The 25,640-nt window shown below is 39.7% G+C and overlaps 2 protein-coding genes across 2 annotated transcripts in view; both read right to left on the bottom strand.

Moving 5' to 3' along the window:
• LOC311062402 (uncharacterized protein) overlaps nt 1-25,640 on the bottom strand; it is a 700,443-nt gene that overhangs the window by 260,838 nt on the left and 413,965 nt on the right. Inside the window, exon 41 of the mRNA XM_084081416.1 lies at nt 18,817-18,930. Within this exon, the coding sequence (XP_083937542.1) occupies nt 18,817-18,930 (114 nt within the window). The remainder of the gene's footprint in view (nt 1-18,816; nt 18,931-25,640) is intronic.
• Nucleotides 1-25,640, bottom strand: part of LOC311062409 (NACHT, LRR and PYD domains-containing protein 3-like) — a 165,402-nt gene that overhangs the window by 134,324 nt on the left and 5,438 nt on the right. Inside the window, exons 3-9 of the mRNA XM_084081424.1 lie at nt 25,176-25,289; nt 22,646-22,759; nt 17,610-17,845; nt 15,232-17,017; nt 12,774-12,941; nt 11,184-11,357; nt 10,208-10,336 (exon numbers count right to left, since the gene is read on the bottom strand). Of these exons, the coding sequence (XP_083937550.1) occupies nt 10,208-10,336; nt 11,184-11,357; nt 12,774-12,941; nt 15,232-17,017; nt 17,610-17,845; nt 22,646-22,759; nt 25,176-25,289 (2,721 nt within the window). The remainder of the gene's footprint in view (nt 1-10,207; nt 10,337-11,183; nt 11,358-12,773; nt 12,942-15,231; nt 17,018-17,609; nt 17,846-22,645; nt 22,760-25,175; nt 25,290-25,640) is intronic.

Here is a 25,640-nt window from a genome sequence, read left to right as displayed (position 1 = left end):
ACACATTTAGTAGATGTTTGAATCCAGAGTGATTGTCCATGCAAGTCCATGCACTCTGAAAATAACCGATCTACACGTCACAGGCTCGCTGTGAGCTTGTAGATCGGCTATTTTTGGCACCAGCCAAATCAGGCATTACGACGCCATCATGGCCCTCAAAAATACATTTTAGACGACTAAATCAACTGTAGTTTTAGTCTTAATCTTATGATCTTTAGTCGACTAAAACTAGACTAGAACTAAAACATTTCAGAATGACTAACATATGACTATAATTTGCTGTCAAAATGAACACTGCTCACAATGTGTCGCTTTGTGATGTAGATCTTAGCTAGTAGATAGCTTGTAGATCTGCTATTTTCACCCAAGAGATCTGGTGTAGATGGGGAAAAGCAGGGGACCAATTACAGAACCCTGGGGGACCCCAGTCAATAAAGTATATGGGGTTCAAGTGGTTAAAGTATAAAGGTTTATATATACAAGAAACAATATTATTACTGTCATAATTACATGATCAAATATACAGCTTTTCTCAGTTCATTGTGTATACATATAAAACATATATATATATTACATAAAATATGAGTTTGTATCATAAGAGACACAATATGACACTGATATTTACATCATCATCATCATCATCATCATCATCATCAGTGTTGATGGACAGTATTTATGATACATATTTATAAATGTATGGAGTGGAGGTTTGTTCACTTCTATCTAATCTAATCTAAGATCTAAAGCTCCCTGTGGTGATGACTCATTTTATACCATAGAGTCTGACATTAATATGGATTTGACCAGGGACCCCCATTTGAACATATTTGTGCCAGGGACCCCCCAATTGAACATAATTGTGCCAGGGACCCCCATTTGAACTTATTTGTGCCAAGGACCCCCATTTGAACATATTTGTGCCAGGGACCCTCATATGAAAAAATGTGTACCACGGACCCCCATTTGAACACATTTGTGGCACGGACCCCCATTTGAACTTATTTGTGCCAGGGACCCCCATTTGAACACATTTGTGCCAGGGACCCCCATTTGAACACATTTGTGCCACGGACCCCATATGAAAATGTTTTGTTCCAGGGACCCCAGAAGCAAAGATTTGAGTTAAAAATGTTCGCTCTACAAGCTCATAGCGCGGCACTCGGTGCCGCGCTATGAGCTTGTAGATCTGCTATTTTTGAATAGCCAAAGCTAAGTGGTTAAAATAATTGTGACACTCTCACATGACGATTAAAATGCTTAGTCTGGCATGGCCAGACTAATATTACTGTGTAGATTAGTCTGGAATCTCTGTGTGGAACCTGCATTTCCGAGGGGCAAAGTAACTAAGTACATTTACTCAAGTGCTTTACTTAACACTTTAAGTAACATTTTGAGGTATTTTTAAGTAACATTTTGAGGTATTTTTTACTTTACAACCTGTTTGTTTGTTTTCAATCAAAATAATTTAAATGCAAATTTAAAAAAATGCCTCTGGTGATAAACCCACATTTGCATACTGGGCCCTAATTGGTCCCTCACATCTTCGGATCCAATCTCTATTGAGAGGGGCCAGACCAATGGCAGATTGGTCTGGAACCATGCAGGCTAACAAGATCTAGGATATCATTTTCTAAAGTATATAATATTTAAAAAAAAATCTTACTTTTTTTACAGTAGCAGATCTACAAGCTCACAATGTGTCGCGATGTGACAAGTTGTGAGCTTGTAGATCTGCTACTTTCAAATAGCCAATATATACAGAGGTTAACGTGGTTAAACTGATTTAGAGACGACTGGTTCTCAAAGTGGGGTCCAGGGGCCCCCGGGGGTCCTTGAGGGGATACCAGGGGGTCCTAAGCTAAATGCTTAAATATACAGCATCAAAATCAGTGTAACCACTTCAACCATCATTTACTTCGCTGTTGGAAAATAGCCGATCTACAAGCTCACAATGTGTCGTAATGTGACGCGTTGTGAGCTTGCAGATCTGCTATTTTAGGATGTTATCATTTGTAACATTTTAAACAAAAATCGTGTCTTAAGGGGGTCAGGGGTCAAAGGTCATAATCTACATGAGCTTTAATGTGTGACTGTCACTGTGCTGCTTATTACATCATCATGATGATGTCACCGTGATGTCATGATGAGTCACTCATGCCCAAATATGGAGTCCATGACGTCAGACTCAGCTACTCTCAAAGTATCCTGGCAACAGTGGTAACCATGACAACCTGCACTCACTCAAACATGTTGAGTAACCATGGTGACCTGATGTCATCCTCACATAGAGACTCTATCTCTGCTCACACAGACACACTGAGGAGAAGAAGGAGGAGGAGGAGGACCAGTTTAACCTGAACCCAGCATAGAGAGGTTCAGAGAATGTGTTCTGGAAGGTGTACAGGTGTGTCAGTGAGTCAGAGGAACCTTTATAAAAGGACAGAGTCCCAGCAGACCAGTCCAGATACACTGCTACTCTGTTGGAGCCAGAGGGACTGACAGGGAGGTCAGTGTCCTTACTATTGTGTGTGACGGTGTAACTGTTACCACAACTACCATCTTCACAGTCCAGACTCCAGGACTTGTCATTGTATCCAAGCTCACAGTCATCACCACCTTTCCTGCTGATCCCTCTGTAAGTCACTGCTATATAAACCCTTCCACTCCACTCTATCTCCCAGTAACAGTGTCCAGTCAGACCCTCTGTACACAGAACCTGTCTCACTACATCAAACCTGTCAGGATGTTCAGGATATGATTGATCCTGTCCCACTGTCACCTTTCTGTTGTTCTCAGACAGAGAGAGGTCTCTGTGTGCTGTGTTTGTGTCCAGTGTGAGAGGATGGAAATCTGATGAGAAAAACAACACAGTAAACATTAAATACATCATTCACTGACTGACACACACACACACACACACACACACACACACACACACACACACACACACACACACACACACACACACACACACACACACACACACACACACACACACACACACACACACACACACACAATGTATCGTCGGCGTCGCTGTCGGCTGGAAACCTTGTATGTCCAAAACATTTCATTTATTTTCTTAATATCATTTTAAAAACATTAAAATAGTGTAAACAGCAGATCTACAAGCTCACAACGTGTCAGAGATACAAGGTTTCTGCCTGATGACAACACAGTAAAATGTGAGTCAGAATGTCTTAAAGCCTCCAGGTGAGAAGTGACTTTCTGTGAGAAAATGTTTACATTAAGTTTATGTGAAATGACATCAATGTGGAAAAGTACTCACATGTTTTACTTAAGTAAAAGTATCAATACTAAAATGTATAAATACTCTGTTACAAGTAAAAGTCCGGAATTCAAAATGTACTTGTGCAAAAGTACAATGTGTATACACAATGTACAATGTGTACAAAAGTATTAATGTGTATGTACTTAAAGTACCAAAAGTAGAAAGTATTATACAGAATGTCCCATTTCACAAGTTTTCAAATGTATAAATTGTATAAAAATCTTTTGAAAATAGCAGATCTACAAGCTCACAATGCGTTGCATGGAGATGCATTGTGAGTTTATAGATCGACTACTTTCAAATGGCTGAAATGTATTTAGGGCTGTTAATGTAGTTAATGTATGTTTTGTAAGAATAATCAAAATCCTCTAACTACAATTTTCAAATAATTGTAGTGGAGTAAAAGTACAATATGCCTTTCAAATGTAGTGGAGTAGAAATAAAAGTACTGAAAATAGGAAATACTCCAGTAAAGTAACAATACCTCAAAATGTTATTTAAGACAGTACTTGAGTAAAATAATGTACTTAGTTACTTTACACCTCTGAAAATACACACATCTGTTACATCAAAGGTTCCTAAACTTTAATGGCTGCGATCCCCCAAAATAATCATATTTGAATTGGGGACCCCCCAAAATAATCATACTTTAACTGGGGACCCCCAAGATAATCATATTTGAACTGGGGACCCCCCACTCTGACAAGCACTTGTCAGGGTGGGGTAGTGTAGGAGTTGAGGCATTACATTTAGTTTGACTCGGTTCCACATATAAATATTGTGAAAATAGCCGATCTACAAGGCGTTGTGAGCTGGTAGATATATTTTATAGTATATTTATAGCTGATCTACCACTTATAGATCGGCTATTTAGTAGATCGGCTATTTTCACAATATTTGGCTCTTTTTTGCGTAATATTTGACAATTTGGCCAATTTGGTATTAAAAAGGTCTTAAAAGTCCTTAAATTGTAACATTATAAATGTGCAGACACCCTGTATACACTTATACTGTATGTTGGTTTGTTTACAGTTGAGTGAGAAAACAATGTTACACATTAAGATAATCATCTGGGGACCCCCCACAATAATTTGGGGACCCCCCTGGGTCCCAGTTTGTAAACCACTGTGTTACATAGAAAACATTCAGCATCTATAAGTTAGCAACACCTCACACCATGGTGTGAAGCGTTGCTAACTTGTAGATCGTCTATTTTAGTTATTTTTGAAATATGGAGGAATTACAAGCTGATTTACAAGCTCACAACGTGTCACGATGCGAGGCGTTGTGAGCTTGTAGATCTCCTATTTATTATGTACATTCTTTAAAAAAAAAAGTTTTTCTGTACTGCAGTATTTACATCTACAAGCTGATCTACAAGCTCATAACATGTCACATCGCAACATGCGAGCTTGTAGATCCGCTGTTTTTGAAATATAGCCAATCTACAAGCTCACAGCCTGTCATGATGCAAGGCATTGTGAGCTTGTAGATCGGCTATTTATTCTATTTTACCACAACCCAATCTGCAAGCTCACAATCTGTCACAATGCAACTCGTTGTAAATTGATAGATCGGATAGTTTTGTATTAGAAAAATAGCCGATCTACAAGCTCACAACGATTGCATATCGGCAATTTAATCAATGAATAAAGTACAGAATATGAGGTGTTGTGAGCTTGTAGATTTGCAATTTTTTTAACTATAAATCATCTTCAAGCTCACAACGTGTTATAATGTGACACGTTGTGTGCTTGTGGTATTTTTCAAATATGGACGAAATACAAATTCAGAACCCGTCACAATGGTACCCATTTTGAGCTTGTAGATCGGCTGTTTTTACCAAATGTTCTAATATAGCCGATCTAAAAGCTCATCACATCATGATGTGATGCATGGTGTGATTGTAGATCTTATTTCATTTATATCAATTATTGATAATCTACAATCCAATCTGCAAGCTCACAACCTGTCACAATGTGATCCTTTTGAGCTTGTAGATCGGCTATCTTTGTTATGTTTGATATATTGAGGTCTGATGAAGATCCAGCAGGCTTTAAACATCACATTCATGATGGTAATAATAAACCATTTAACTTATGGATCATAATTATTCCAGTGCAGAGTTCTGCTCTGCATCTGGCTTTTTAAATGACTTTGGATGAGCGTGATCTTCTACTTGTTGATGTTTGAAATAACTCACTACCTGTCACATTGCAACATGGTGTGAGCTTGTAGATCGGCTGATTTTGAAATATAGCCAAAACTCATAGCGCATCATAATGCGAGGCTTTGCAAGCTTGTAGATCTGCTATTTCTTGTAATATAGCCGATGTAAAGGCTCACAACGCAAAATGATGTGAGCTTGTAGATCGGCTCACAACCTGTCACAATGTGACAAGTTGTGATCAGCAATTTTTATGTATTTGTAATAGTCTATCTAAAAGCTCACCACACGTCATGATCAGGGTTTCCGTTAGCCGGTATATAGCCGGTATATAGCCCGTGATCTTTATAATTAACGGCCAATTAAATATTACATTTAATTGGCCGTTAATTATAAAGATCACAGGCCACCGTGGCCGATTGGGAAAATGCTGTTATTAGACTATTTTATGTCTGTCTGTCTGCAATAGATAAAGTGGTGAAAGTTGGTGACACACATACATTGCAGGCAAGTAATGAACCTTCCTTGTACCATCATTCATGATGACATAATTAACATTAACAAAACAAAACAAAACAAAAGCTGTAGGTTTTGCATATTAAGGTTGAATGAGATGTAAAGCCCAAAACATATATTAATGTGTTTATACTGTGTGACGTAGTCACGCAAGCTGTTCATAACGCCCACTTTATTCAGTCATTTTTTGGAAAGCGACACCTCTGCATGATAGAGTAGATAGATATTACTAGCCCACTTCATTCTTTGGCCGGTAAAATATAATCCTGTCGGTCAACGTGGCCGGCCCAAAAAGTGCCTTGTGGAAACCCTGGTCATGATGCAATATGTATTGTAGGTTTGTAGATTGGCTCTTTTTATGTTTGAAATACAGCTGATCTACAAGCTTACAACCTGTCTCAATGTGACTTGTTGTGAATTGTTAGATAGGCAAATTTTGTTTCAAATATAGCTGAACTACAAGCTCACAACGTGTTGAAAAGTGACATGTGAGCTTGTAGATCGGCTATATTTTAAATATTGCCGATCTACAAGCACACAATGTGTCACAATGCGAGGCGTTGTGAGGAGTTGTGAGGCATTGGGTTTCATTCACTAAGCTCAGGTCCTCACATATTTTGTACATATATGTGCATATACATGACTTCCCACGTTCAGTATTCATTCATCTTTTTGTGACCGTGAATTTGGGCGGACACTCAAACTCACGTCTGCTCAGGAACAGACTTATATGCCTCAAACCTTTCATATATGTTATTTGAATGCCTTATTCTTCATGAAAAATCAATGACAATAGTGCCAAACCTCAAATAATGTTTTTATGTGCCAAAAATGTGTTAACACATAAAATCTTACAATCTACATCACATACAATCTATTGCTTGGATGCATATGGTAGACATGATGCAAATTCAACCGAGTATTTCTTTTCAGTTGACACATTTAGAGCTGAATTATTAGGTCCCTCTGTGTGTTTTCGGTTCCTGCAAATTTAGATTTTATAATATTGACCACATCACATCACACTTATGTCTTATCATCTGATGAGGATACAGTATGGATGAAATCTGTGTCCATAATATCCATTCACCATTCTGACGTAGGACAGGATATGTTGTTAATCCAAAGGACAGGTTTATCCTCAGTAATTAATAAAGTGAGATCTGGTCCATAATCGGATCTCTGTTTCCTCAGTCAAATGCAAGCATTATTTAAAAGAAAAGGCTTCTATAATATCATTTCCCCATTGTATTAGCCTATTATTTGGTGGTGGGGTTAAATTTTATAAATTCTTATTCTCATTATGAGAGCATTACTTTATTAACGTTCAGCTGATCCATCGTGCGATCGAGGGACTCACTTCCAGACAGAACAGATGTACAAGTTGTCAATGTGGTGCGACTTGACACGTTGTAATTTGGCAGATCTGGTTGTTTTTTTTCACGTGGGTTATTTCTGGTTGTCTTTTATGGTGTTAAATGGGGCGTGGAACAATGCAAAGGATCTACACGGGAGCACATTAGTGACTTTAGAACACAAATGAGATACACCTGTGATACGCACAAATCATGGCTGTGGAACTTTTTGGGGTTAAATACCATGGAAAGTTAATACCATCTAGCGGACTATCAGGGTTATTGCAACAAAGACCGTTTAGCAGTATTAAAACAGTATAAAAACGTCCTAAAACTTCCGATTGGTGTGGGAGATTATTATGGATAATTTGTTATACTCAGGGGCAATATACCTATTATTGGTATGGCACTTTGTGGCTGGTGAAACTGTTGTAATGTGAAATACATTTAACATATATTCCTTCCAAAGGAAGTTGCATCTTTTATGGGGCTTATACGCATGCGCCAAACTTGTTGTTGTTCAGTGTGAAAACAGCTCGATGAAGATTGGAGGGGGAAATGGTATATACGGAGTAGAAGCTGCAAACATTGTAAAGTTGTTCCAAATATTCCATCTACACAAGTTTTGGTTTCCGTAGCATGCTATGCTCATTATTGGTTGTTTATATGTGTTTACATTTCCATTTTCAACAGTTAAATTACCTGCTAAGAACCTACAACAACAACTACTACTGTGAACAAAGGGTTAGCTAGGCTAAAGCTAGCCGCTCATAAACGCAGACTGGCACATTTAGGCTTTCTTCTCAGTTTTATCCAGGGTTTAATTGTATTTGAGTGTATTATGTGTGTTTGTGAGAGTGGATGGCATAAAAAGCAAAAAGGCACGTCCTCTTTTGTGTGTTTTTTATTGTAGGAAAACTAACCGTTGAGAGTAATTAATACCTAAACCTCTGACCATCGAGCCCTTTTACGGAGGGATCACACTCCCAAGATAGGAAAGAAATAGGCCTGTTTTGGTAAAATCCGTACAATGGCTCTGAACCCTCTTTCATGAATCACACGTCAGAATTGACTTATCCCAATATACATATGCTATTTATGACCAGGATAGTGAATGAGGCCCATTGTTTCTGTCAACCCACATGACATTAGTTTTCTGAAAAACTGAAATGTTTTATTAAAATATAAAAAATAGATTAGATTAGATTAGAAAAAGATTCATGTTTCTATATACATAGCAACATCTAAAATGACACAGATGCTTTCCCGGTTTTAAAGGTATAACAACGTATAGGCTTTCCAGGTCTTAATGGATTAAGGACCGGGCCAAGAGCAGAGAAACCTCCTGAATTCCCTGGAAGCTCTACTGAAGAGTTTTCAGGACAGTATCTGGGGAGGGGCCAACCGAGTATAAAACTGTGTATAAAATGTTAATGTGTGATAATGACACAGACAGACAGATACTCACATTTTGTAATGAGTTGAGGATTAAGCCAATCTTCTCCTCCATGTTTCACTCTGTAGGAAATAGAACAACAATGCATCAATGTCTAACTGTCTAACACAATGTCTCCACTACCTGACACTACAGTGTTTCTCCTATCATTATCTTGGCCCTGCAGCCCATCCAGACATACTCACTGCTGCCCAGTTTGGATCTCATCACCTCCTCACACCCCACCTTAACCCCTAGCACTCCACTCTCCTTTATCCCTTCTTAATGCAAGTTTACTATGCAGATATATCTTGTTCTTAATGCAAGTTTACTATGCAGATACATCTTGTTCTTAATGCAAGTTTACTATGCATATACATCTTGTTCTTAATGCAAGTTTACTATGCAGATATATCTTGTTCTTAATGCAATACAACATGTATTCTCTGTGGGGTTCAGGTCAGGTCAGTTGTCTGGTCAGTACATCACAGTAATACCATGGTCAGTACACCAGTTACTAGTAGTGTTGACGCTGTGGGCAGGTACCAAGTCCTGCTGGAAAAGGACATCAGCATCTCCACAAAGCTTGTCAACATACGGAAGCACAAAGTGCTCTAACATCTCCTGATAGATAATGTGTTGTTGGACTTGATAAAACACAGTGGACCAACACCAGATGACATGACACCCAACATCATCACTGACAGTGAAAACTTCACACTGGAGTCAACACAACATCTACCAGGAGATTTTAGGCAGAACTTGGCATCTGCCCACTGTGTCAAAACTACTAGTAACTGGTGTACTGACCATGGTATTACTGTGCTTAACTGACCAGACAACTGACCTGACCTGAACCCCACAGAGAATAGATGTTGTATTGTCAAGAGGAAGGTGTGAGACACTAGACTCAACAATACAAATGAGCTTAAGGCTGCTATCAAAGCAAACCTGGGCTTCCATAACACCTCAACAGAACCACAGGCTGATCACCTCCATGCCATGATGAAATCATTTGTTCAAAAGTAGCTCAAACCAAGTATTGAGTGCATAAATTAAATTATTATTCTTTGAGAAGTATCTGTATGTGTGTGTGTGTGTGTGTGTGTGTGTGTGTGTGTGTGTGTGAGTGACACACACACACACACACACACACACACACACACACACACACACACACACACACACACACACACACACACACACACACACACACACACACACACACACACACACACACACACACACACACACACACACACACACACACATATATATATATCCTTATTGTGTTTGTTGTTAAAGTATTAACTACTTATACATACATATTTGCATCTATTTGTGACTTTGTGTCAGAGTGAATACACCGTTAAGAGACACATGAGGGACACACTGTACATTCACTGTACTATCCAACATGGACACAGTCCAAGTCTACTCACATGCAGTTCTCCAGAACTGAATCATTCACCATGTTGAGGCTCAGGTCCAACTCTCTTAGGGAGGGATGAGAGTTTACAGCTGAGGACAGAACTTCACAGCATCTCTCTGACAAGCAGCACTGAGCCAGTCTGAATGAAGAATGAAACACCAGATAAACAATTAAAATAATAAATAAAACACGTTACAATATACATTATTCCTGGATTGAGAACCTGGACCTGGCTGTGATGGACTGTCAGAGTTTTGGACTAGTGACCCAAGAGGGAAAGGAAAAAAGAAAGAAAGAAAGAAAGAAAACAATACAACAAGAATACAATAAAACAAGAAAGAAAATAAAGACAGATTCTTCAGATAAAGTTCAGCTCACTTGTCCCACTATAGTTAATGCATTTGCAGATTTTAATACAAGGCTGTTACTACCATCAAACAATCATTGCAAGATCATCTGCACAATTGTTTTTTTTCATTGCTAAAAATGAACAAGGCTATCCTAATGTTTCTCACAAATGTAGTTTTAAATGTTTGAGGATGTTCCTGCTCTCTGTGCCTCATAGGTTATTTGATCATTTTAATTCATCAACCCCAAATGTTTTCTCCATCACAATGGTGAGTATTAGGAATTCAGAAAGATGTTTGATCGGAAGGAGAAAAATACCACATGCTTATAGAGAGGAAATGGAGAAAACTTTTTAAGGTTTGTCATAGAGTGAAATCCCTATTCGTGAAATGGACGCTTGAGCCCATTAATATCAATAAAATTAATCAAAACTAGAAGATGATGAAGATCTGACTAAATACATCCAACAATGATAATGTAATTTTGTATCTCAGCATGGCAGGACATGAGATAGGCTTGGGTTCCCATGATATCAATCTTATTAATACATTCTCACCACAGCATTCAAATTATATTCACATAATACAGTACATAATAAAACAGAAGTGATCAAAATACATCTGGTGAATTAATCTTACCTTAGAATTTCCAGTCTACAGTGCAGACTCTTCAGTCCAGCTAAGAGCAGATCAAGTAGTCCTGAGTCCAGGGTGTTTTGGCTGAGGTCCAATTCTCTCAAATGAGAAGGATTAGAGCTGAGAGCTGAAGCCACAACTTCAACCTCTGTCTGTCTGAGGTTACAGCCAACAAGTCTGTAAATACAGATTAAATAAGAGACCATGAAAACAATTATATCTAGTTCACTGTCATGGAAGTTAACTAAGAGATCTCCTACTGTATCTAGTTATACAGACATAAACAGTTTAAGTATGATCAGAGAACAGGGAAGTAAACAGATGAAAAGTTAATGTAATGTAAGTAATCTGAGTAACCAAGCTCACTGTTTAAAAAGCCATCCTCTGTACACCCCTTCACTAATGGTATGGTCCATTTCTCATATGGTATGGTCTGTTTTCATGATAGAATAACTCATAAAGAGGACGCATATGAATAGTTTGAGGACTTGAGTTCTCCTGTTGTTCTGTGTGTATTAAGGTTAGGGTCGTCTGTCGGCGATTGGATGAGTCTAATTAATGTTGGTTACCTTCATGTTACATGTGAGCACTTCACCTACAGTATGCTGAGTATACTAATAGAGTTTTCTCTTCCATTAAAGGAATATTTCACCCCAAAAAATACTGTTTCCCTATCAATTAAACCTTGAATTCATGGAGATTTGAGTTTTTTAGTATGTGTAACATTCCTGAACCTAAATCCAATATCCTACTACTTTAATTAAATGCCCACGCTGTGGTGTACGTCCCGGGTTGGCCATCACGCAAGGTCTCCACTTGCCTCCAAACTTGCCACAGACTATTGATCAGTGCTCTGGCTAATGCCTAGGCTTCTTTCCCCACCTTTGATGTACTTACATATTGTACAGTTAATATAAAACTACATTCTTTTTATTCAGGCACATTTTAGCCACCTTTTTTTTTGGCCACTAGGTCCACCCTACTGCACATTTGTGACATAGGAGCAGTGTCCCATAAAAAGGACAAGCAAGGACTGACAGATAGAGATCTCCATATATGGTCATATCAGTTGGTGTAAATAAAGAGCTCTCAGTGAGAGAGTGAGACAGGTGCATGGCAGCAGAAATACATGTCGTCTCATCTTGGTTTGTTCATTGACAGTGTTCAGTCACGTTACTATAGTAACCAGACACTGCACACGTTACAGCCCAATGTATACTCTGTCTTATGACGGGGTTGTGCGGCGAAAATAGTACATCTACAAGCTCACAATGCGTCGTGTCAGCGACACATTGTGAGCTTGTAGATCTGTCCGACCAGCGCATTCCCAGTGGGTGTTCGCTGTCTCCTGTGGGTGCCCGAGCCCTAGGTGAATGGCCCCTGTTTATTTTCCTTCTTAAAAGCATCATTTTATTAAGACATGACAGCAATATGGGAAAAAACGTATATATCTCAATTAAACATTTATTAAATACAATAACCAAATATTTTTTTGAAAACGATTAGTAGGGGCAGCCCCATTTAGTAGGTTAACAGAATATCTGCACACAGTCACAACCCTTAATCAAAATAAATCTGGTAAATGTATCTTACCGTAGAATCTCCAGTCTACAGTGCAGACTCTTCAGTCCAGCAAAGAGCAGATCTGCTTTCTGCAGGTTGTTTTTGCTGAGGTCCAATTCTCTCAAATGGGAAGGATTAGAGCTGAGAGCTGAAGCCACAACTTCAACCTCTGTCTGTCTGAGGTTACAGCCAACAAGTCTGTAAATACAGATTAAATAAGAGATTATCAAAACAAATTATACCTAGTTCACTGTCATGGAAGTTACCTAAGAGATCTCCTACTGTATCTAGTTATACAGACATAAACAGTTTAAGTATGATCAGAGAAGGGAAGTAAACAACAGATGAAAAGTTAATGTAATGTAAGTAATCTGAGTAACCAAGCTCAATGTTTAAAAAGCCATCCTCTGTACACCCCTTCACTAATGGTATGGTCCATTTCTCATATGGTATGGTCTGTTTTCATGGTAGAATAACTCATAAAGAGGACACATATGAATAGTTCGAGGACTTGAGTTCTCCTGTTGTTCTGTGTGTACTAAGGTTGGGGTTTTATGTCGGCGATTGGGTGAGTCCAATCGTTGAATGTTTTTATTAGACTATTTTTGGACGATATGTTATTTTATTTTGCAAAAAAAAGTATCCTAATTGTCTGAGAATTAAATTCTTCAATTATAGACAAATTTAATGTAAAGCGCAATACAAAGCGTGCGCAAAATGTTAATTAATTTGGGCCATTCTAATAATGGATTGATGATGATGAAGGCATGGTCTTGTTGTGCTTATTTCCAACGAGTCTAGGCTACAAAACTCAGCCCCCTCCCCGGTAGGTCGGTAGGTAGGTAGGTAGGTAGGTAGGTAGGTAGGTAGGTAGGTAGGTAGGTAGGTAGGTAGGTAGGTAGGTAGGTAGGTAGGTAGGTAGGTAGGTAGGTAGGTAGGTTAGGTAGGTAGGTAGGTTAGGTAGGTAGGTTAGGTAGGTAGGTAGGTAGGTAGGTAGGTAGGTAGGTAGGTAGGTAGGTAGGCTACTGAATAGAGCGGAGGAGAGCATTACTTTCCTAGTTGTCTGTTAATCAGCTACTGTACGTTTGATGATATCTGTATACCTTTAGTTACAGGGGAGGGGGCCGGGGCGGGTGATTTATCCCACAGCAGCACAAGTTATTATTTGTCAGAATATATAAAGTGAACCTGGATGGGTGTGTTTCACCACATTGTTGTTGTAAACTGAGGTAGGCTTCTCTGCTTCAACTTCACTTCATCTCCTAGCCTGTGATCTTAGCTTAGTCTTAAAAGAACATTGGTGGAAATGAACTAAGTACATTTACTCAAGTACTGTATCAATACAGTACTTAAGTACTGTGTCAACGCGTTGCAAAGCGACGCGTTGTGAGCTTGTAGATCTGCAATTTTCAAAGATTTTAATGCACCTTATACATCTGTACAGAAGGACTGTACAGAGGGATATCGCAATTTTGATATCAAAGATTTCAACCAGCAGTTGAAGGTGTGAAATTAATAAAGTGAGAATGAGCAAATACATGGCAAATGTACTGCCAACATGTGTAACTGGCAGAGACCAGCATTAAAACAAAATATATATATAATAATGGTTTAGGGTTTTAAACCCCTTTAACAGAGTAAAGAAGCTCAACTGGTGAACTGTGGCAGTTGTAATAAAATTATTGAATCTGGAGCTTGGACAAACATATGTTGTTTATAAGTTATCTATGGATATTCAGATGTACTACAGCATTGGTAATGGCAATTTTATTCAGCCGTCAGGTCCAATACTTTGGAACCAAAACATCTTGTCTTTACAAATATTGCCAGGAAATGTGTCTCCACATTCCACAGGTTCACCTTCATGCTACCAACGATGCAAAGCATTGTAAGCTTGTAGATCTTTTCTTTTTGACAAGTGATGCCTTTGAACTTGTACTACAGAGTGCTTTCACCACGGTGAAGCGGGTTTAATGTTGGGTATTTCGGTTGTCTTTTATAGTGTTAAAAGGGGCGTGGAACAATGCAGATGATGAACGCACATTTGATTTGGTGGAATTCATCATCTGATGCACCTGAGACGCACACAAATCAAGGCTTTACACAGCCTTTCATGAATCAGACGTGGCTCTTTATTTACAAACAAACCTACACTAAAGAATATAGCAGAAATGTTAAGAGCTGTGTGAATGAGGCCCATTGAAAATAACAATTATCGTGTCCTTTTTATTTTAAGTTCCACTACTGGATGGCAATGTCAGTGGGTTCAAACCACTGGTCTGGTGGGGCTTTTTGACTCTTAGTTTTGTTTTTACTCTGCTTTATTGTGGTCTGGCCTTTATTTGGACATACACACCATACCACTAGTCACTATTTGAGACACAGACAGCATTATTGGAACGTTTATGTCAACCTTCATTTCTAATTATAGTGTTAACTGTAAAGGCAGATTGACTCTATGGATGTTTCTAATCACTTGACTACTAACCGAGCCTTCCTGCAGTTCCTCACAGCTGGGATCAGTCTCCATCGAAACTTCTCCGTTGTGTTGTATTTGTCCAGGTCCAACTCTTCCAGAACCTCCTCAGACATCAGCAGCATGACAGCCAGAGCTGAACACTGGCTCCCAGACAGTTTCTTCTTTGATCCGTTCTTTGACTTCAGGAACTTTTGGATCTCCTGATGTAATGAGTGGTCGTTCATTTCCATCAAACAGTGGAAGATGTTAATACATCTGTCAGGAGAGGCATCATGAGTGGCCATTCTCCTTAGGTTCTTGATGGCTTTCTGGATGCTCTCTGGACTGTTCTCTGTCTGACCCAGTAGGCCTCCTAACAGACTCTGGTTGGACTCCAGAGAGAGGCCATGAAGGAACCGAACAAGTAGGTCCAAGTGGCCATTTTTACTCTTCAGGGCTTTTTTCATAGCGGCTTTCAGGAAGTCGGAGAGAGAGCGGTCACTCTTGTATTTATTATCTTCCAGGAATGTCTTCAGTACCTTCATGTTCTTCTCTGTGAAACAATGGAACAGGTAGACTGCAGCCAGAAACTCCTGGATGCTCAGATGAACAAAGCTGTAGACCGTTTTCTGGAAGAGCACACCCTCTCTTTTGAAGATCTCTGTGCACACTCCTGAGTACAGTGAGGCATCTTTCACATCAAGACCACACTCTTCCAGGTCTTCTTGGTAGAACAGGATGCTACCTTTCTCCAAATGTTCAAATGCCAGTCTGCCTAACTTCAGAAGAACTTCCCTGTCAGACTCCATGAGCTGCTGTTGATTCACCTCATGTGTCTCATCATACTTCTTCTTCTTCCTCTTTGTCTGAACCAACAGGAAGTGGCAGCACATCTCAGTCAGGGTCTTGGGCAGCTGTCCTATCGTGTGTGTCCTCAACATGTCCAGCAGAATGGTGGCAATGATCCAACAGAATAGTGGGATGTGACACATGATGTGGAGGGTCCTTGATGTCTTCAAGTGCGAGGTGACTGTGCTGGCCTGTTTCTCATCACTGAATCTTTTCATGAAGTACTCCTCCTTCTGCGGATCTGTGAACCCTCGCACTTCTGTCACCATGTCAACACATGTAGGAGGGATCTGATTGGCTGCTGCAGGTCTGGTCGTTATCCAGAGGAGGGCTGAGGGGAGCAGATTCCCCTCAATTAGGTTTGTCAACAGTACGTCCACTGATGATGTCACTGTGACATCAGAAACAATGTCATTGTTTTGGAACAATGGAAACCTGCTTTCATCTAAACCATCAAAGATGAAGCCAACTTTCCAGGCAGCAAGCTGCTCTGCTGTGACCTTCTTTAATGTTGGGTGGAAAACATGGATCAGTGTGAGAAGACTGTACTGCTCATCTCTGACCAAGTTCAGCTCCCGGAATGAAAAGGGAACCAGGAGATTTATATCTTGATTTTCCAAACCCTTTGCCCAGTCCAGAGTGAACTTACGCACAGAGAATGTTTTTCCAATGCCAGCGATGCCCTTGGTCAGAACTCTTCTGATGGGTGTCATTCTGCCAGGGAGGGGTTTAAAGATGTCACAGCAGTTGATTGGTGTGTCATGGAAGGTCTTCATCTTGGAAGCCGTCTCAAGCTGTATCACCTCATGTTGGCTATTAACCCCTTCACTCTCTCCCTCTGTGATGTAGAGCTCTGTGTAGGTGCTGGTGAGGGAGGTTCCAGACTCTTCTGTCATGTGGTCTTTCACATCATCAAGACTGTTCAAACTGATCTTATAATCATTCAAATCATCCTGCAGACTGACATCTGAAAGGAGAAGAACATTTTGTTTTAAACATTTAGGTTAATATTACTTTACATCTTTACAGCACACTTTACTAATTAAATGCCCTCCAGAAAATATGCAATTTGTTAAGAAAAACAGCCAAAAGTAATGACACAAGACCAGTTGTTTTTGTCTAGAGTTGATAGTTGTTTAGCTTCATTATTTGCATTTGGATATTGGTACAGACAATAATTTGAACATTTAGTCTGACTAAGATTTCTGCAATTTAAGCATTCCATTTATTGTCTCCGCCAAGAGACTATGTTTTCGTTCTCGTCCACCTGTGTGCCCCCCCCCCCCACCTCAGCCAAGCTAACATTGGTAAAGCTTCACGTGACACGTGACAATACGTTGAAAGGGTGTGCTTTGATTGGCTAGCGAGACGCATGACGAAATAGAGACCTATAAATAGGTAGGTCACTTCGAAACATTGTTTAAATGTTTCGAAGTGATATCAGTGCTAACAGCCAAGCTTAAAATAGCACGGGTCTGCTGGCGGAGACTTGTGCTCCGAGGAGCACATTTTCTAGTTATATATATTTTAAGATTTTCGCGAATTCTGTCCCATCTTACTTTGTCCAGGTGTGGTTTGACTGGGTGTCTTCAGTCCAGGTGTGGTTCTGGATCTCTTTCCACACTGGGGACAGCCATAGTGTCCTGTTGGAGCAGACTGGTCCCAGTAAGAGGTGATGCACTGTCTGCAGAACCAGTGTCCACAGCTGGTAGAGACTGGATCTGTCAGAACCTCCTCACACACTGAACACCTGGACGCCTGCTCTGTCACATCACAACCACTCCTGTTCCTCTCTCTGTGGAGATGAAGATTTATTGTACTGATATTTCTGCTGGTTAAGCTCGTTAGTTGATATTAATTAATGTTGTTATTAATGTTGTATGTCATTGCTCACCATGTATTTTAAATGAATTTGGAATAAAACTGAGTTTTATTACAATTCCTTATTTGTACCAATTACAGATTTATGTTTCTATAGTACTTAGTCCTGACTGTTAATCATTATAGCAGGGATACACATATTTTGTTAAATAGATAGGACATCATGTGTGAATGTCTAGTGCAGCTTCACCACTGAACACCACATTGTGATTTGTACGACTTCATTAACAAACTGCACACATAGTAACTTATACATATTGGTTAATATTGGGCAAGGAGGTTACACCATTATAAAATGTTGCTTGTGCTTTATTAAAGGTAGAGTAAGTGATATGTTTTGGTTAAAACAAAACGTTTTTTTGTTAAAAGGTTAAAACCCTATATTCTGATAGTAATCATAGCTATAGTGTGTTTGTTCAGTTACAGGAGTCTCCCTGTCTCTCCAGCTCTTTAATAAACAGAAAATACTTTTTCAGATAGGTGACAAAATGTCAGCCAATACGGAGAGATTAGCCATTTATCAGCTTGTTATAGTGTTCCAGTTCCAATGTTGTGTCTGCTCATTTCTTTGTGTCATCACTTCCACTTTCACTTATTTAATATTTATCCTGACTGAGTTCTCTATCCTGATTGGATACAATTGGTATCCCAACCTGAAAAAGCATTTTCTGTTTAATAAAGAGCAGGAGAGACATGGAGACTATTGTTACTGAACAAACACTCTATAGCAATGATTACTATTAGAATATTGAGCTATTTAACACGTATTTAACCAAAGAAAATCACTTACCATACCTTTACTAGCATGTAAATAGCATGTACTTAGCATGATATTGTGTTGTCATATTATAGTCTTGTGTATATTGTATAGGAGGATTCACATACTTTCTGTCTGGAGATCCAGGTTCATTACTGAAGTTAGGAAATCTTCCTTTAGACTGGTCACTCTTCACAGACACACAGCTGGGTGTTGGAGACTCTGGTCTGTGGTGAAGACTTCTGGAATTATACAAATGATTCTACAATTATCATGTGAATGACAACATCAGTCTGTTGAAGATTCCTCATTGTTACATCCAGTTATACAGGTATAAGAGAGTCAAATAGGTCGGTTTCACTACACAACATTAGAGCAACAAGAAAAAAAAAGAGAAAAAAAGCTGAAAATGAAAAAAAAAATACATTACAACTAGAAAAAGTGCTCCTCGGAGCACAGGTCTCCGCCAGGTCAGGTAGGTTATTGTGGCCTCCTGGTGGCGCTATAATAGGCCAATGTGAAAAGGGTGACATTTTCTTCTTAGGCCTTGCACGGCAATCGGACACTGCATTCATGATTTGAGGCATTTTGTTCAAAAAATGTGTTTTGCTAAATTAGACCTGCTGGTGGCGATATAACAGGCCAATGTTAAAATGGTGGCATTTGCTCCTCAACATAGTGAGAATGTGCGTGCAAAGTTTGACCGCAATCGGATGCTGCGTTCATGATTTGCGGAATTTTGTTCAAAACAAGCCACTACTGCAAACTTTAGATGTCAATCTTAGCCAATCAGGATGGAATATGAAAAAGCAAACACATCCGTCTTGATCACATGACTATAGAGATCATGTGTACCGATTTGCGTGAAATTTGGATAAAATCGGAAGGAGTAATACAAAAAAAAATGTTTTACATAAGTCGGCTTTGTCAAACTTTGGAAGCCATTTTTAGACAATCAGGATGGAATATAAAAAAATCTGAACGACCCATTTCGTTTAATGACTATAGAGATACTGTGTACCGATTTGTCGGATTTTTGGACAAAATCTGTAGGAGTACTGTAAAAAAATATGTTTTGCACAAATCGGCCTCCTGGTGGCGCTATAAAAGGCCCATGTGAAAAAATTGGGTCAGAGGTTCTGCTGTGGCATCAAGGGAGTGTGTGTGCACAGTTTCACTGCGATCAAGCCAACGGTGCCGGAGATTAGCTGTACACAGACAGAATGACGGACGGACACATGGACGGACGGACAGGGGGCAAAACATACTCTCTCGCCATGCCTTTTGGCCTGGCGGAGACAATAACAGTTGCATAGACAGACAGACAGACAGACAGACAGACAGACAGACAGACAGACAGACAGACAGACAGACATATATTCCATAGTTTGTTAAATAGATAGGACAGTATAGTCCTATACAGTAGCTATACACGAATCCACGGAGCGCTGCCCTGTAGGTGGCGCCGCCATTGCTGCGGTGTCAAACTCAGTCAGCTGCTGCTGCGGTTCTGTCCGTCTGTTGACGTTACTCTTTACCTGCTTGGCTGTTGAAGCAACCATAAACTACACAGGTTCATCCCGATTTTCTGTACATCTTTGTAAAGTTAGTGTTGGTAAAAGTTAGTAAAAAGCAGGTAAAAGAGTAACGTGAGCAGTCAGCGACAGCAGCTGACTGACACCGCGCAGCAGCAGCTGATCGAGTCTGACACCGCAGCAATGGCGGCGCCACCTACAGGGCACCGCTCCGTGGATTCGTGTATATAGTGCAGCTTCACCACTGAACACCACATTGTAATTAGTAGGACTTCATTCACAAACTGCACACATAGTAACTTACAAATATTGGTTAATATCGGGCAGGGAGGCTACACCTTTATAAAATGATGTCTTGTGCTTTTGTAATTAGCATGATATTGTGTTGTCATATCATAGTGTTGTTTATATCGTATAGGAGGATTCACATACGGTGTGTCTGGACGTCCAGGTTCATTACTGAAGTTAGGAAATCTTCCTTTAGACTGGTCACTCTTCATAGACACACAGCTGGGTGTTGGAGACTCTGGTCTGTGGTGATGACTTCTGGAATCATACAAATGATTCTACAATTATCATGTGAATGAAAACATCAGTCTGTTCAAGATTCCTCATTGTTACATCCAGTTATACAAGTATAAGAGAGTCAAATATGTGGGTTTCACTTCACAACATTAGAGCAATACAGTACAATAACAGTTGAATAGATAGATATTCCATATGTAGCCCCTAGAGGGAGGCAGAGATAAAGTGATGTCATAAGTGACAGGTATCTAAGGCCTTTCTGAACAGGCAGGTATCAGATCGCCTATAGTGTGTTGTGAGAGGCGGATGTTTGTGTGCAACTGCTGACCTGTCACATGGTATGCCTGTTTGTTTGTTTGTTTCCTTGCTTTTACTTTGTGTTTTACTTTTGTGTATATTCATTTGTTTTACAATTCATTGTTATGTCTGTACCATTGTTGGTGGTGTTGATATGGTGCAGAGGTGTTGTCTCTCCAGTAAAGTGTAGACATGTAAACTGGAGAAGGCATGTGAGTATATTTTTATGTATGTGCAAAGGTGAACAAAAAGGTTTATACTTTCTCTGTATTACATGTGATTATGTGTAACATGTGTGTGTGACCTGCATGTATAGGTGGTGACATTCATGGTACAGCTGAAGTTCATGACGATTGTGGCCGTTGTGGGTCAAGAGACTGCATACACCCTAAAAGCCTCCTGGTAAAGTAGCTTGTTATCTATGCTTTTAATAATGCAGTTTATTTTTATAACTTTGAGGGTCATGTTGAGTGAGCAGCTAATGATGACCGTTCATTTTTCTTTGTAGGTTTTAAGTACAGGTTAAAGGTCAGCTGGCCGGCTGCCACAAGCGAGCATATTTATGCTCATGGAAGACTTATGGTGAGAAGTAAGAGTGAGGAGCTGGTTAGCTGATTTGAACATTTATTTGTGTTTATTGTTTGTGTGGTTTTGTCTAACCATCTCCCCCAGTGTCTCTATTAGATAACACAGCTGTGCTTCAGCTCCTTGTGTTGGGCTGCTATAAAGGTGAGAGGCTTTTGTACATTGATGGGACTGCTGTGTAACCACGGTGTTTGGCCCTAGTTTGTAGAGATCTGTTATGTTACTCTATGGATTTGCAGTGTTAGCTTTGCCAAGTGTAGGGTGCTGTGTGATTCACCCATAGATTCCCCTCTTTAAGCTGCAGCCAACAAGAGTGAAGCACAGGCCAGGTGAGTCTCAGGTACACAGTAAACAGGGGATGTTATTAATGTTGTATGTCATTGCTCACTATGTATTTTAAATGAATTTGTAATAAAACGGTTTTATTACAATTCCTTATTTGTACCAAATGAAGATTTGTATTTTTCTATGCTACTTAGTCCTGACTGTTAATCATTATAGCAGGGATACACATAGTTTGTTAAACAGAGAGGACATGCACACAAACATGTGTGAATGTCTAGTGCAGCTTCACCACTGAACACCACAATGTGATTTGTACCAATTCATTAACAAACTGCACACATAGTAACTGATACATATTGGTTAATATTGGGCAGGGAGGCTAAACCATTATAAAATGTTGTCTTGTGCTTTAGTAATTAGCATGTACCGTAATTTTCGCACTATAAGCCGCACCTGAATATAAGCCGCAGCAGCTAAATTGAATGATTTCTACATATATAAGCCGCACTGGACTATAAGCCGCGGGTGTAAAATCCCTAGATTTAGGAAGTCCCCTAGTGGCCGTTAGCTATAAAAATCCATAGATAAGCCGCACCGTTATATAAGCCGCAGGGTCGAAAAATGGGGAAAAAGTCGCGGCTTATAGTCCGAAATTTACGGTACTTAGCATGTACTTAGCATGATATTGTGTTGTCATATCATAGTGTTGTGTATAGGAGGATTCACATACTTTGTGTCTGGAGGTCCAGGTTCATTACTGTAGTTAGGAGGTATATCTTTAGACCAGTCACTCTTCATAGACACACAGCTGGGTGTTGGAGACTCTGGTCTGTGGTGAAGACTTCTGGAATTATACAAATGATTCTATAATTATCATGTGAATGAAAACATCAGTCTGTTGAAGATTCCTTATTGTTACATCCAGTTATACAAATATAAGAGTCAAATATGTGTGTTTCACTTCACAACCCTAGAGCAACAAAGGGGAAACTAGAAAAAGTGCTCCTCGGAGCACAGGTCTCCGCCAGGTCAGGTAGGTTATTGTGGCCTCCTGGTGGCGCTATAATTGGCCAATGTGAAAAGGGTGGCATTTCTTCTTAGGCCTTTCAATGGGACACTGCATTCATTATTTGAGGCATTTTGTTCCAAAAATGTGTTTTGCTAAGTTAGACCTGCTGGTGGCGCTATAAAGGCCAATGTGAATGTGAAAAGGGGGGCATTTCTTCCTCGGCCTAGTGGGAATCTGCATGCAAACTTTCACGGAAATTGCACACTGCATTCATGTTTTGAGGCATTTTGATTAAAACTGACCAATCCTGCAAACTTTGGAAGCCACTGTAAGCCAAATAGGATGGAATATGAAATATCGGACAGATCCATCAGAATCACATGACTATGGAGATGCAGTGTACCAATTTGCGTGTTTTTTGGACAGAATCTGAAGGAATAATCTCCAAAAATGTATTTTACATAAGTCGGCCTCCTGGTGGCGCTGTAAAAAGCAGATGTGAAAAATGCAGTCCAATGTTTTTCCTTGGCCTCTAGGGAGTGTGCGTGCAAAGTTTCACGCAGATCGGTGCAGTTATAGTTAAAAATGCAAATCGGCCTGTTATAGCGCCACCATGAGGCTGATTTGAAACATTTCAAGTGGCATTTCTTCCTCGGCCTAGTGGGAATGTGCGTGTGCAATTTCATGGAAATGGCAAGCTGCGTTCATGATTTGAGGCAGTTTGTTCAAAATAGACCAATCCTGGACACTTTGGAAGTCAACCTTAGCCAATGAGGATGGATTATGGGAAATCGGACAGATCAGGGTTGATCACATGACTATAGAGATACTGTGTACCGATTTGCATGACGTTTGGTTAAAAACTGTAGGAGTAATGGGGAAAAATAGGTTTTGCACAAATCGGCCTCCTGGTGGCGCTATAACAGGCCCATGTGAAAAATGTGGGGCAGAGGTTCTGAATTGGCATCCAGGGAGTGGGTGTGCACAGTTTCGCAGCGACCGGGTCAACGGTGCCGGAGATTAGCTGGTAACACACAGACAGGACACACACACACACGGACACACGGACGGACGGAAGGACGGACGGAGGGTAAAACATACTCTCTCGCCATGCCTTTCGGCCTGGCGGAGACAAAAAGAGAAAACATAGCTTAAAATGTATTTTTATTTTAACGGTACAATAACAGTTGCATAGATAGATATTCCATATGTAGCCCCTAGAGGGAGGCAGAGATAAAGTGATGTGAGAAGTGACACAGGTATATAAGGCCTTTCTGAACAGGCAGGTAGCAGATGGCCTATAGTGTGTTGTGAGAGAGGGATGTTTGTGTGCAACTGCTGACCTGTCAAATGGTATGCCTGTTTGCTTGTTTCCTTTCCTTTACTTTGTGTTTTACTTTTGTGTATTTTAATTTGTTTTACAATTCAAATGTGTTATATTGTTATGTCTGTACCATTGTTGGTGGTGTTGATATGGTGCAGAGGTGTTGTCTCTCCAGTAAAGTGTAGACATGTAAACTGGAGCAGGCATGTGAGTATATTTTTATGTATGTGCAAAGGTGAACAACAACAAAATGTGAACATTTATTTGTGTTTATTGTTTGTCCGGTTTTGTCTAACCATCTCCCCCAGTGTCTCTATTAGATAACACAGCTGTGCTTGAGCTCCTTGTGTTGGGCTGCTATAAAGGTGAGAGGCTTTTGTACATTGATGGGACTGCTGTGTAACCAAGGTGTTTGGCCCTAGTTTGTAGAGATCTGAGATCAGCCAATAAGAGTGAAGCACAGGCCAGTTGGGTCTCAGGTACACAGTAAACAGGGGATGTTATTAGTGTTGTATGTCATTGCTCACTATGTATTTTAAATGAATTTGGAATAAAACTGAGTTTTATTACAATTACATATATATACCAAATAAAGATTTGTATTTTTCTATGCTACTTAGTCCTGACTGTTAATCATTATAGCAGGGATACACATAGTTTGTTAAACAGAGAGGACATGCACACAAGCATGTGTGAATGTCTAGTGCAGCTTCACCACTGAACACCACAATGTGATTTATACCAATTCATTAACAAACTGCACACATAGTAACTGATACATATTGGTTAATATTGGGCAGGGAGGCTAAACCATTATAAAATGTTGTCTTGTGCATTAATAATTAGCATGTAATTACCATGTACTTAGGATGATATTGTGTTGTCATATCATAGTGTTGTGTATATTGTATAGGAGGATTCACATACTTTGTGTGTGGAGGTCCGGGTTCATTACTGAAGTTAAGAGGTATATCTTTAGACCAGTCACTCTTCTTAGACATACAGCTGGGTGTTGGAGACTCTGGTCTATGGTGAAGACTTCTGGAATTATACAAATGATTCTACAATTATCATTTGAATGAAAACATCAGTCTGTTGAAGATTCCTTATTGTTACATCCAGTTATACAAATATAAGAGTCAAATATAGCTGCAAGCAGCGATAATACGGGGCCAGTGAATAGAGAGAGAGAGAGAGACATGGAAACGGAATAGATTGAAGAGAGAGAGAGTGACATGGAAACAATAGATTGATGAGAGAGAGAGATGGAAACATAATGGTTTGATTGGACATCTCAACCTACTGCCATTAACAGGATTCGAACTCTCAACCTTCAGACTAATAGGCTGCAACACTACCTATAGTGCTATAGCTTTGTCCAGGCTGATATTG

This window comes from Gymnoscopelus microlampas, assembly GCF_963454915.1.
Source record: "Gymnoscopelus microlampas genome assembly, chromosome: 15".
NCBI classification, from domain to species: Eukaryota; Metazoa; Chordata; class Actinopteri; order Myctophiformes; family Myctophidae; genus Gymnoscopelus; species Gymnoscopelus microlampas.
The sequence above is the reverse complement of the archived record's forward strand: the minus strand, read 5'-3'. Positions and strand labels throughout refer to the sequence as shown.